Genomic DNA, 14,174 nt, shown 5'->3' with positions numbered 1-14,174 from the left:
AAGATACGTACGGCACCAGAGAGCAAACTGCAGGACAAGCAGGCAGTGGTTCTGGACTGCCTACCCCAAGGCCCTAAAATGGAGCCTGACTGTCAGAGTGGCAGGACTCAGACACTCTCAGAAATTAAACTTCTACTAGATACTTCAAGTTGAGCACTAAAAAACGGGAGGTTTCCAAGTTCCCTGCAAATCTTGGCTTGTCTTCTTTCCACCCTAAGCCACAAGACACTGGCTTATTTATTTTTACTAATACCAAAAAACATCTATTATAAATATCGCACAAACCCCACATATCTGTGGCTTTTGAGAAAACTGTTTTTGTAGGCTCTGAGGGGCACCATGAAAAGCTACTTCCAGAACTGACTTGCCTGGAATGTCTTTTCACTGCCGCACAGATTTAGAGTATAAAAGAGCCACCGATACTGGTCTGAAGAATACCCAAATGGCTTATTGTGAGAATCTGGATAGCTCATACATGGGCAGTGAATGTATTTCCAAGAAACCAGTAGTTGAGTATTTCGTATTTTTCAGAAAGAAGAAGGTAAAAGAATGAATTGAACTACTCAGTAAAAAAAGCCAAAAACCGAAGATAAAAAAAAGAACACCCAATCTAACGGCAAACACCCAGAGGATAAACACCCTAAGCAGAGAAAGGCTGAGAAAGAGAACAACTATAAAAATGAAGAGATTTTAAATAGTTAGGGGATCTTTTCTGTCCTGCTGGCAGTATTCCCCTGCACAGGCAATCTATCTGCATCTACACACAGAGATGAGCGATCAAGAGGTGCATTTTTAAGACACAGAAACCTTGTAAGAAGGCAAGTTTCGCAAGAAAAGCTAGATACCATCTTCTGTGGATGCACATAGCTCTGCTCAAGTCAGCTGTTCTCTACTGATTTGTAGCAGCTTACAAGGGGGTTAATACCTTCAGAGTGGCAAAAATTAAAAAGAAAGACTTCAAAATAGGACAGAGGCTGCATTCCTCCAAGCTCCGACATGAAGCACAGCGAGACAGACGTGAATCTGACAATGGACACTTGGCTTTCAACACAGCAGGCTCAGCACAGCTAGAATTTTCTAGCCCTAGGGTGCCAAAATACATCCTTGGACCAACATCTCTCTCGTCAGTCTAAACTGAGAAAGCAGCATGCTCTGGCTACAAGGGCTGCCAAAACAAAACAACAGCTTGAGTGCCTGCCAAAAAGACATGCACCAGCTGGCACTTCAGTCTAGGACTAGTCGTAAGACCACCACCCAAGCATGGCTTTTCCTCTCCAGTTGTCTCTATTATACATGCAACCCAGGAAAAAGTATGCTGAGTCACAGCACAGCAAGTTCTGTTAAAAATGTGGATTCAATACATTGTTTCACATCAGTAACCACAGTATTAGCATCTAGTATATTTTTTGGCCCTAGAATATTTTTATAGCTAATAAAGTGGTACCACATTTGCTAGTTTATAGCTAATAAAATGGTACAATACTAATTCTTCACATTCTCCTGCTGACTAATTTGGTTAGTTCTATCTCTTGGTAAGGCTGGTGGATGTGGACATTTATTTTCATCAGTAAAACAATCCCTACAAAATTCTGCAGCTAAATCACACTGCCAAAAAAAGCTATTGGTCAGTGGACACATTTTTTTTCCTTCTGGGACTACAGGCAGCAGTGGAAGAGGCTCCACAGGATAAGCTGTCAAGGGAAACTCCTTCCTTCACAAATTAAAAAACAGCAGCTTGCTGGTCTCTAGTCCTGCCTGTGAGACAAGACCTTGCTCCACAACTCTGGCTCTACGCTTCTTCCAGTTCAAACACCAGCTCTGCACATTGTACGTGGGCCCATCACAGTCTTCCCCACCATCTCTCCCCCAGTCCAGCTCTTCCTAGAAAGGACAGTTTATGCTAGAATAAGATACCCTAATTCTGAAAGTCATACAGTAACGTGTGATATGTAATTCCCTGCTCCCAAACATGATTCCTTCCTTTCTCTTTTTGCTCTATCTCCTTAGCAACACAGTACTGTTCGGCACTGAAGCCTCTGCAGGAGAAAGAGGGAAGGTAACTACGATGAGAAGAGAATATATTGCTCAGCCATCTTTCTTACCAGCTGTGGATTCTCCACTGTGGGATGTGTTCATTCCAGCTAAGTGTGCTCTTAGCTTGCTGTCAAAAAGAAAACCACGTGTGCACGAGTGCACACACACACACAGAGGAATATATACCCCAGTAGTCTAGCACTAAGCTGCTATCTCCTAAACACATATTTATGCAGAACAAGTGAGTGTCACTACCCAGTCTTCCTCTTCCCCTTGGACAGCTAAGGGCTTGCACTGTGTGAGGAACATAACCCTACCCTGTGTTTCTGAAGAGCAAAATTCCTGGGGAATGCTAATAACCAGCACATCCCTGATGTCTGGAAGGCACTAGGGACTTGTACACTGCTTTCCACACCACTTTTGCTGATTCTTCTTTCTCCCCTGCTGCCACCAAACCACACACCATTTGCAGTACATATGGTGCTACTCAAACCAGTGGTAGTTTGCCAGCTATAACTAACAATGTGATCTGTGGGCTGTATGGTGTTGGGATAGGGCTGGGACAGCAGAAGAGAATCACGTCTTCTTATCTCTTTTGCTTTAAAAATTGACCTGTACAAAGAGGATATTTAATATCCCTTTGATGTCAGCCAGAAAGTCAGACACAAACACATCTGAAAACAGCCTGGGAAGGGAATTGCAGCCAGACTGTGTGCACAACATCCCCTTTCTTTGCTCTTTGAATCACCACTTTCATGCTCTGATTGCCAAGGTATGGCCTTCACCTCTGAACAATAGGCATATGTTTTGTGCTATGTCAGTGTTGTTAAAAGAACTCCAAAGGCTCCTTAAAGTGTAGCAAGCCTGGATGTCTAAGGGAGTGACCACAACTCCTGTCAATAATGGTGGGTGCAATAAAGGGTAGCAGTTCAAATATGGAGAAACTGTTCTCCAGCTGGGAACCCTGGCTCAGGAAGGGGGTCTTTAACATTAAAAGTCTGCCTAAACAGCTAAGGACAAATTTAGGCACATGTTTCAGTGCTTGCTTGAGGTAACATCTGCAATAGGTGGTTAGTAGAGAGATCTGTGAATGAGAAAAGAAGGAAAAATAGTGGTATGGCAGAGTGGGCCAAAAGAAGAACAGGCAGTCACTCTATGAGCTTGCACAACTGACTGGGAGAGTAAAGACCAATCTGTCTCCTACCACCACACACAGATGGTATGTGCATGGAGTTTAACAGTGCACAATGCCCAGCACTCTTAACTTATTAATAAGTATTTTTCCTTCATCTACAGATTCAGCTGAAGAGCAGAAAATGCATTAGATGATTGCAGGAATACATCTCTTAACTGCAGTGACTGAGTTGGCTGCCAAAGAAAAAACCTAGGTAGGAAGGGATAATAGTAGAGGGAGATGAATGAATACTTAACAAAGGGCTGAAAGAGACTGAGGAGTTAAAAATACTGACTGTATTTCTTTAGATCTCTGCTAAAAATATTGTCTGTCCTGACACAGAAACCCTGGGGCTTTGTGTGCATGTGTGTGTGCGTGTGTGTGTTTGTGGGGCCAGGATGGTTAGTTTGTTCTTCAGAGGAAAGAAAAGAGAAAGGCAATGCTTTACATTTAAAACGGAGAACATAACTGTTCTCCTTCACAGAGGTGCTTATACAAAAGCAGAACTCCACAGGTCCCTACTTGGCTTATCCTGTCCCCCATTCTGATCAAACAAAAAATAATCCAGGGATAAAACAAAAGATAATCCAAGAGGAAGCCCTCCATGGGGGAAGGGGGACGGGAAGAGGGGAGACAAGGGCAGAAGAGCACTTAAGGAGATGAAGCTCTTGGAAAGGCAGGATGTGAAAATGATCAAATTTCCTTCCCATAAAAGGATGGGGTCCCTTGTTTATGTCCCACACATCCTCTCTCCACGCATGTTCTCTGCTGCTCTGGTGTACCCAGAGGCTTCCTAGAGCCTTTATTGTATTACAAAATGTTTCCTTATCAGAGCAGAGAACCTTAGTGCTGCATTAAAAAGATGGGTAATTTTCTTAAGCCTCTTTTAAAAATATATATAAATAGGATTAGCTGGATAACATGTTCAGATGCAAGCACATTATTTGATTACTCAATAGTGGATCCAGGTTTCACCCAGGGCACTGCCAATCTCCAGCTGGGGGGGTGCAAGGGGGAGAAGTGCTCATTGTTCGATCTTGTCAGTGCTGTCAAGAGTCATTACAGGGGTAATTGCTTTTGCTCCACCCTAATTTCTTATCAATTGGGATTGGGGATGGGGAGGAGGGTTTTCTTTTGGTTTTGTTTCTAAATTCAAAGAACCCGGCTTTCAAAAATGCTCAGCACCAAGCAAGGATGACCAGATTTTTCAGACGAGTTCATCATTCATTCAAGCAGCTAAAGCAGTGAGGACTGCAAAAAGGAATCAGCAGTGAGCAGCAGCAACCATGGCTCTCACTGGGAGCTGCTGGGTGCTCAGCTCACCAGGCAAAACTGGCTTCTCACTTCTGAGCGCCCAGAGGAGGACTGTCGCATGACAGGCTCTTTAGGAACCTTGGCTCTGGGCACCTGTCAGGCTCTTAAATCTGGGCCCACACAGAATGAAGGTGCAGAGTATTTCCCACATCAAACAGATGTCAAGGGTGAGATTTAAAACTGTAGGAAAAGATTCGCTAATTAGCAGGAATGTGCAGAGATCACTGATCCTACACAAAACAACCCCATGAACTTGAATTGTAAGATGTGCCTAAATCACTCTTCTGCTTTTGAAAATGATGCCCTTTGCTGTCTTTTATTGACTCTCCCCTGTTACATCTGGGGAAGCATGGAGCCCTGGACTCAGCGGTAAGTGAAGACAATGATCATACAGAAATTAAGTGCTTTTTTCCTAGAGGTTTCCTATAGATTTGAGGCACTTGTGGCACAACTCCCTCCCACTCTGTCATACATCCACGTACTTGTGAGGCCCACTGCTTCTGTGAGGCCCACCCTGCCAAAATGCAGGCAGCCAGCAGTGGTGTTTGGGGTAGTCCTTGACGCAGAGCAAACAGAGGGAGCTCTGCCTTTGTGAGGGCACCAGGCTTATAGGACCAGGAGACGGAAAGCTGTGGAGATGCTTTGTTGAGAGGTCCATCACTGAAGCGGTCTAGGGCCCTCTGGGTGTCTTTTCTGCTTTAAGAGTGTTGACAAGAGCTGCCCTGTGGACTGAATCTTGTGCCCACAACTGACACCAGCAGGTTTCAGTCAGACCTACACCCGGTCCCACATCTTTCTCTGTGCTGTGGGATGGAAACAGCTTAGGCTGCTTAGTAAGTATTCCCCCCTCTGCCAGTCTGCCTGGCCGCTCAGGCAGAGAGGACAGGGGCAGAGTGGAGGGGCCCTCCTTGGCTCGGGGATTGAGGCACTGGGACAGGAGGCCAGAAGGGGCCTCTCTGCTGGGAGCCAGGTCTCTTGTCTCGGGGAGCTGGTGGCTCCATGCCACTCACAAAGTCCACATGTTGCTTGAACACCGTGTTAGGCAGCTGCATTACCTGTCACAATGGTTGCATTTAAAGGGCTTTGCACCCGTGTGCTTTCTGTAATGCCTCGTGAGCTCGTCGCTCCGTGCAAAACGCCACTCGCACCCTTCCCACGAGCACTTGTAAGGCTTCTCACCTGCAGAGGGGAGGAGAGAACAGTCAGCGTGGAGCAGGATTACTGAGCACTCAACTTGCAAGCCGTGTGTCCTCCCACCTATGCCTCTGCCCGTTCAGGCAGGTTAGCCCGTCACACAATTCATGGCTAGTGTGGGATGGAAACAACTTAGGGCTTATGATGCATTGTACTGAGGATGGATCCAGCCCAAATTTTACTGCTGGTAAAATTCTTGCACAACTTTATTTTCCATTTCTAACAAAACCAGTCAATTACTCTTCAAAGCAGCCCTCAGAACGTCCCCAAATGCCTGCCCTGCTGTGTGGCTGGAGCCTGATTTTCAGCCAACTTTTCAGCTCACTCTACCCTTGCCAGATGAATTACTGTGGTACCTGTGAGTGGCTGTACTAACACCTGAACACACTGCAGGTGTGCACCACTCCAGAGTGACCACCACTACTGCATCGCATGCTTTACCCCAGCTGCCATTTACCCCCGATGTGGCCAGACTCACTTCTGTTCCTCTCAAGTTTTCACACCCACTACCCCCTAGGACTGCACCTTCTTTAGTTGCTTCTGACAACAAAAACTGTTCCTTGGTTCAAGAAACTATGCATCAGGACAGTGACTGCGAGAGGAGAAATATTTTCTTCTTTAAATCAGCTGGTCCTTCAGGCTTTTTGCACTACACCTTTACCAGCTGTTATTCTGCCCCAAAATATTAACCATACCACTGAAGGTGGTGAAACAGTGCAGTGTTAAAACAGGAGAGATTCTGGTCTGCTGTGTTCATGTCTACCTATCTTCTAATGCAAACCAGTCTCTGCGGATCAAAGTCTGCCATGGTGTAACATCCATGGAGTCATTAACACCTTCTGATGAAGAATTCCAAGGTCTCATGCCTCCCCTTTTCCTATTCAGTGTACATGTATTCGTGTGCATGCAAATTTATCATCTGCCCCCCAGAACACATGCTCTAGTGCATCTCCTCCTGTATGAACTCCATGTCACTATTGCCCACGCAGTCAGCACTGTATGGGTGCATTAGAAGAGGAGGGAGTTGAGATAAAATGCAAGTAAGAAATCACTTTCACTACCAAGCTTCTAACCTGGGTATTATAAACAGAGAAGGGATTATTACTTATTTATTTGTTCTTAAAATTGCTAAGAAGCTGATCTTAAAAAACCCACCACTGACCAAACTGAAGTTGCAGTCCGTATGATTTCTCTATGCCAGTCACGTGAAACAATCACTTGGCCACAGCAGACAAATTTCTCAGTGCAGAGACGCAGATTTTTATATTTGGTATGTCTATTCAGCAAGTAAAGGAGTGAGATCTGATTATGGGAGATCTATGTATTTCAAGGTGACAAATTGGAGAGGCCAAAAGAGCAAGAAAAGTGAAAAGGGCAAGAGAATTGCGTCAAAATACATTTTAAAAAAAGCTGTTCTCTGGTGAGTGAATTTCTGCAGACTTCTTATTGCACAGGCAGCTCTGCTTCACAGAGAACAGCAGAGTGGGCTGAGACGTTAACTGGAGTTGAGCCATTTTACTGGCCTCTGAGAAGTTTCTTTGGCTCAGTAGCTCAATTAAAAGATTCATTGGGGTGAAGCAATGAAGAGGGGCAGCAGCCGGCAAGACTTTGCCAAATTATCCATTTGTCCCTCAGTCCCTGAATGCCAAAAGGCCAGCCTGGATGTCTCTGTTTGTGTGCCGCAGTCCACCATGGGAAAATGCCCAACAGGACAATGGACTGAGCCAACAATAACACCACCCCACTTAGATTGTGCCTGCCTGGTCATCTCTGCAGACTTGCCTTTTGTTCTTTTTTTCTTTTAATAGGACTTCTTCAGGGAAAAAAAAAAAAGCAAGAAACTTCTTGTTAGAGAGCCAAGTGCTGGTGTCTTGTTTCTGGGCTGGTTACTCAACTGTATGTAATTCAAACATTGTCACCAGTGCTGGCCCCAGAACTACAGTTGCAGTGCTCTCCCCCGCCAGCCCTTGACATCCTACCTGGCATACTGCATCTGATCTCCCTTTCTCAGAGAAAAGGGATTTCCCCAGCCCTGGTCATGTCGATGATGGCGCACCAGTTTTGCCTGAACAGTTCATGCACTATATTTAAAAGCTGTCAGTAAACAATCCTCGATGATAATTCAGCTTCCTCAGTTCTCTGACGCTCTCTAGTGCCTACCTTAGAGTGGAGTCAGCAAGGCGGACAAACCGCCTTGCAGTGCATGTTTGCTACACAAGCTGTAAAGCAAACGCAGAAGACGGCTGCTCAGCCAAATCTGGTAGGTACAGCCAGTCTGAAGGATACAGTCGCCTACAGAGCAGAAGGGTGAAGGAAAAACATCCCGGGCTTTCTGTGAAACAAGGGCTATTAGGACTGAAGCCGAGTTTGGCTTGTTAACATTTGTCAAGAGTTTTGAAAATGTACAGTGCTATATATAGGTTACGAGAGACAGAAATGCCAAGCATGATTACTGGTAAACCCATGGGATGCCACATATCTCTGTTACTTGCTGCAGGGGCTCCTCTCTCAAGTGTTCCTGGTCTGGCGTTGCACAGCCCTGAGCTGAGTTTGTTTTCAGATGCTTTTCCTCTGTAACTCAAGCCCCGTTCCACAAAATGTCAGACAGTACCTCTTTGTGCTCCAGACAGCATGCTGGCATACAGTGCTCCACACAGCACAAGATAAACGCAAAGGAGCACGGTGACCTTTAAAGCCATGTCAGACGGCTCCTTGACCCAGAGACCTCAAAGAGGTTAGATTTCCTGCCCTCCTGCAGCTACTCAAAAACATGAGAGGGCAGGAGGAGAGAGACCTCCGTATCTCTGCACGTGAAGACTAAGAACAAACTGCTTCTTTAATGGCTGCTTTCACCTTACCCGAAAATGAAATGAAAGCGTGTCTTGCCAAGATGCACATATGTAGGAAGCATGGGAACAGAGAAGGGGGGGAGGGTCCTCCTACCTCACTATTGGCAACAGCAGGGAGAAGAAGAAATGGGAAAGATCCTTTCCATGTGCCAGGCTGCTCTTCTGTTGTTGCAGAGGATTAGCAATAGTAAAAGGATAGATGGTGAAATCCTCCTCTGCTGAAGGCAATGGCAAAACTCCCACTCACTTCTACAGGGCCAGGATCTCCCCCTTTTTAACAAATTAATTATAAGCTTCAAAATCCAATTAAAAACAGGAACATCACGGAGCTGTGCCACACTCACTTTTTTCAGGCTCTAATTCCTCAAAATTAATAACCTTAAAACTCGTGCCTGCGAGCCACTCCCAGGAAGGAGGCTCTACTCCTTAAGTCACCTTTATTCAACACAAGGATCTGTGCAGTGCTTAAACAAATCCATAAATCCACATTTATACAAATGCACTCAACGGAGGAGCCAATGCATACCCGAAAAGAAGCCAATACCCAGATATGCAGCTGTTAAATACTCAGCTGTTTCAGTTCAGAACATGCTTGACACCGTGGGGCTGGTTCAGCTTTCACGCATCCGCAAATGCACCTGGGAAGGGCTGGCAGCCAGCAATGCAGACACACATTCAAGCAGTGAATTATGCAATTTTCTGAGATGAACACTAGTGTTAAAACAATGTACCATTTGCTTATGGAAAATCTTCTAGAACTGACCCAGAATAGTGGCTTTCAGCTTTTTCCAATTTTTTCCCTGGGAGGTGGAGATGGCTACCTAGTGATTTCAAGCTTGCTGACCACATTCCACTTTCCGTGGGCAGCATGTGCATCAGAGAGCAGTGCAGCACAGTAAAGGAGAGCTGCAGAGTGAAACAGTGGGTACGCAGGACCCAACATCCTCACTGCGTGCGTTTGAAGAGTGTTATTTCTGGCTAGCCACAGCCTGGTCCTGTGGCCTGAGCCCATCCGTAGGTCAAGCGTGCCAGCTGTGTGCTTGCCGAGCACCTCTTGGGACAGGCCATCCAAAACCATGCTTGCGCTCCGGCCAGGCTGAACCAAAGCACAGCGAATGGGGGCAACCAGAAGACTCACCTCAAAAGGGGACACTTGACCACCAGAAAACACCCACATAGACACACCCTTAGCTGCTTACTGAGGACCCCCGAGAAGCAGCCTGCGCATGCCTGCAAGCACACAGAGCACCGTGCTGAAACCTACTGATCTAGAAGGACCTTATGATCAGAAAAGTTAGTGGTACAGAAACGCTATTAGCCCTTCAGATACGCCTTAGGGTTCCAGTCCATTGTGACCGCATACTTCTGTGAAGCAGCCTCTCTTCATTGTGGCTCTGTCCTATGGTCCATAGCCCATTTTAATCTCTTCTTCTTCCTGGACAGTGTTTTCATACCCTGAGACTGGGGTACTTGGGGAATAGGCTTGCTGTTTCATTTCCGTTTATGGCATCTCACACAACCTAGCTCTTCTTCTAAAAGTACCTCCAAAGCACACTTCAGTACAGTCTGGCCCTCCATCCTCTTTATTTCATACAGCCTGGTCCAATCTTTAACTGGAGGACAAAGACCTTTGCAAATTTATGGGAAGCATGCAATAGTGAAGCTAGAATTTATAAGTCATAACAGAAATCCATCAGACTTTGGCAGCCCTGAAATCGGGTCACTATTCCTTTGGTGACTAAGACAAATGCAAGACTAAATATTAGGCACCTAGTTACAAAAATAAACAAAAGATTGGTATAGCTTTCTCTTGAAAGCCAAAAATTTATCATTTGAAAATACGAGAGCCAAGCACACAATCCCAGCAACACTACTGTGGTAAACAGACACCAGGTTCCCAGCAAAACATGATTGATAGAGCTGGGCTGGTTCTGTGATGGAGACACCGCACTGGTCCTTGGGACTTCTCCCTCCATTTTCTAGCCTCTGGCAGTCTTGGTGAGTTTCGCCTCACGCAACCTTAGATATTGAAAGCCATCATCTGAAATAGCCACCTATGGCCCTTTTTCAAGTTGATGGGGAGGCAAAGGCATGTGCAGAGTGTGACACATCAGACCTCAGTCAGACTGGAATCGGAGGTGAATTTCTCTCCTTTGATGGTACAGGGGGCTAGGCAAGCAGCTCAGCTGCAGGCAGCTGTATCTTTGCTCTCCAGGCACAAAACAGAAAACATTAGGTTTTCTCTCCAACACATACTTAATTGTAAACCCTATACAAGCCTTCGCAATAAATATTCCTTCACAAAACACAGCAGTGGGGATGTTGTCTCTTCTCAAAATCCAGAGACTCCCTGTCCCTGCCGCCTACATCCTGCAGGCACCCTCTAAGTCCCAGGGATATTTCTTTTGTACAAGGAGTAAGGCAGCATTTGCTACAGACATCTCACAGTGCTGTTTCAACACAGACTGATTAATAGAAACATTAGGTTACACGATGCAGAGGTGCATAACCGAGATCAGCTGAGGACACTGTTATGATCACAAAAGTACAGCACACAATGGACACTGGGCATATTATACATCTCCTGTGTGCATTATTTAGCCCCAAGGGTTAAAAAGTCACGAGTCCAATCTCCCATAGAAATAATGAGATTTTAAAGAAGAAAACAATAATATTTAGAGATCATTTGCCTTCTGCTTTGTAGATAACCTAGGGCCATGATTTTAAACTTCTCTTTGCAGCCCTGCAGGCTAGAAACATTACGAAATACAGAGAAAGGAGTTTGCTCTCTGTTCCCTGGATTTCAAGAGCAGGGACTTTAAGAAAACCCTCCAGATTTTGGGATGTGCACGATAAGATCACACAGTTGGCAATGCTGTGGGGTGAAATCCTGGCTCCATCAAAGCCATTGGAAAAATGCCCATTAAGGCTTGAGTTTCACCCTGTATCTTTACAGAATTAGAAGTAAACAAAGATATTATGATTATCCATCCATCTCTATTTCCTCATCCCTCCCCTGCACCCCACCTTAAACACCACACCACAAGCATACGTCAATTACAGTGCACTTAGTAAAACAATCAAGTAGTTTAAGCCCACAGTCCTGCAGTGAACTTCAGAGGAGAATCACAGTCAAAATCCTTGCTGGTATCTCTCCGTGGTACAGGAGAGGTACAGGCTAAAACATGGTACAGTCATGGGACTCCTTTTGTCAGTATAATTAATTTAGCAAAAAATGCTTAAAGAAACTGAGGGAAAAAATTGCAAATCCTATCTGTATACACATCTTGAAGGCCATTCAAGTAAGATATTTGTTATACTATGTTTTAAGAGCTCCTTAATATCATGCTACGTAACTACATAAAACTAGCATGCAAAAGTGTCTTTAGAAAACAACAGAAGCACCTCCTTAAAAATCACCACGTGTTCTAATCCACTGTGAATTATTTACATATAGTTTCAGGATCCAAAAAAAAAGGTTTTATGAGAGAAACACAAAACATTTCCTTCCTTTTTAAAATCTATGATTTAAAAACTATTCAAAATGAAACTGGTTCTAAAAGCCTCAATGGCTAAAAATATGTATTGAAAGACAGCTTTAGCTACACTTGCTCCAAGACTGGTGTTCCTGGAGAACCAGACAATTTGCAAGTTACAACTGAAAAAGGAATTAAATGCAAGATTTCTCGCCTGGATTTCTCCTATAGGGAAGCTGTGGGGGCCTGAGCCATGCAAAGAAAAGTGTGAAGAATCACTGGCTTTTTAAGAGAGTGTTTTAATGACTTTCCTCACCGCCCTTTCTGAGAAATCCTTTTGGGACCTGTTGTTCCTGGGCTGGTGACCGGGACCGTGCTGCTGCAGAGAGCAGTGGTGTCACTGTGGGGTGACCCAAGGCATCCTTCAGAGGCCGGTGCCCATAGGGATGCCGTCGGTGCAGACGCAAGTCGCTCAGAAATGCCAGAAGCCGGTGCGGTTTTGGGTGAGAAGCAGCCCCCCCAGATCGCCTTGCAGAGAAACACCAGGCAGGCATTCGTATTTGCTTTGCAGTTTATTACGGAAGTCTGCCACAGCACAATGGGACGCCTAATGTGGAACATCACGTTAACAATATTTTATATTTATGTAGCACTCTTCATCTCCAAGGGTCCCTGAGAGCTTTACAAGCTACATACATGGCATACCAATGAAGCTGAGCCATAATTCTTTTAATTAGCTGAACATCAGCACACAGCACATGGCACAACAGAAAACATTACTGGTCACTCCTCTCTTCCTATGGAAAGAGCTATGTGATAATTAATAGAAGCATGTTGCAGAAGGACAATCAGTTTTAAGGACTCCTGAAAAAATGTAATCTAACCAGACAGGTCTCCTTAACACCCATGCCTGTCCTCCCTCATTACATATGCACACTTTGTCAAATATGAGACACAGAAGAGGAGTAGCCCAAGACCTGCTCCTTGTTAAATATCCCCACTCTCACACTAGATTCAGCAAGTTACCATCACATGGCTCAGGCAGCTGCTCTGCTCGTGAGGTTACAGAAAAGCTAGTGAGCAGCTGCAGTTCAGCGCACAACAACATCACCCTCTTTTTAAGATTAATAAGTTCATTTCTTTAGCAAAAAGGAAGAGCAGGCTATTTAATACACACATCCTCTGGAGATCAATGCTAACATCTAAGCGTATGTGCGTGCAACCCATCAACCAGTAAAACTAATTACAAAAATCAATTTCAGATACTTTTCTGAGCCTTTCATTCCTCAATATACTCCTAATTGATTTTTGTCGGAGAATAGAAAGCCTAATTATTATTTTTATTATTACAAAGGAATGCAAGGGGGGGCAGTGGTCAGTGCTTAAGTGGCTCACCAATGCTTTCTACCCAAAAAGAGGAAAAATAAAAAAAAAAAAAAAGGCATTTTATTCACAGTTTTGCCACCTGCTGGAAAGATGGAAAAGCCTTTGAAAGGGTGACAAAGCACAAGAGAAAAGCTGGCAGGAGACAGTATGGGGCAGAAAAGGAATGTGACAGGATTGTGAAATACACAATGTGAGAAGGTTGTACCTATTTTTAGATGGGCAGGGATGATCAAGTGTAAAAGCAGTACATTTCCATGAACTATGTACAGCTCCTTTCATTCAAAAAGGTCAGCAGTGCCCTTATAGAGAGATGGCTCTGATCATGTCTACATTAGAGATGGGGGAAAAGAGGTTAAAAACCAGACCCAATGTCCAATCAGTCTTTCTTACAAACTTCAAAGCTCCAGATTAGCCCCTAAGGGTCGTGCCAAAGCTTGTCTACCAAGCCGGCAGCAGTCTTCGGCATGTAGCCATTCAGGACACGAAAAGAAATGAATTTTTGCAGCATTATGTCTTACACACACACAAGCACCTAACACACATCCGCAAAGCGCACTCGCCTAGCTGAAAAGCAGAGAAAAGCAAAGCATGTAGCACCATTCAAAGAAATGGAAATTTTCCATTTTCTACTCTACTTAGGAGGACGCATTTAACGAACGCCTGTTGCCATACACGCTGCGCGCCGAAGGTGGGGGGGAACACCACGCTTTATCTCCCTGGGTCTGTGCAAGACTCCCACCGAGAGTG

General features: G+C 44.8%; 1 protein-coding gene across 1 annotated transcript in view; it reads right to left on the bottom strand.

The window, feature by feature from the left end:
- KLF7 (Kruppel like factor 7) overlaps nucleotides 1-14,174 on the bottom strand; it is a 65,487-nt gene that overhangs the window by 9,924 nt on the left and 41,389 nt on the right. Inside the window, exon 4 of the mRNA XM_030018793.2 lies at nucleotides 5,578-5,701. Within this exon, the coding sequence (XP_029874653.1) occupies nucleotides 5,578-5,701 (124 nt within the window). The remainder of the gene's footprint in view (nucleotides 1-5,577; nucleotides 5,702-14,174) is intronic.

The sequence above is a fragment of the Aquila chrysaetos genome, chromosome 6 (assembly GCF_900496995.4).
Source record: "Aquila chrysaetos chrysaetos chromosome 6, bAquChr1.4, whole genome shotgun sequence".
NCBI classification, from domain to species: domain Eukaryota; kingdom Metazoa; phylum Chordata; class Aves; order Accipitriformes; family Accipitridae; genus Aquila; species Aquila chrysaetos.
This window is presented reverse-complemented; position numbering and strand designations above follow the sequence as displayed.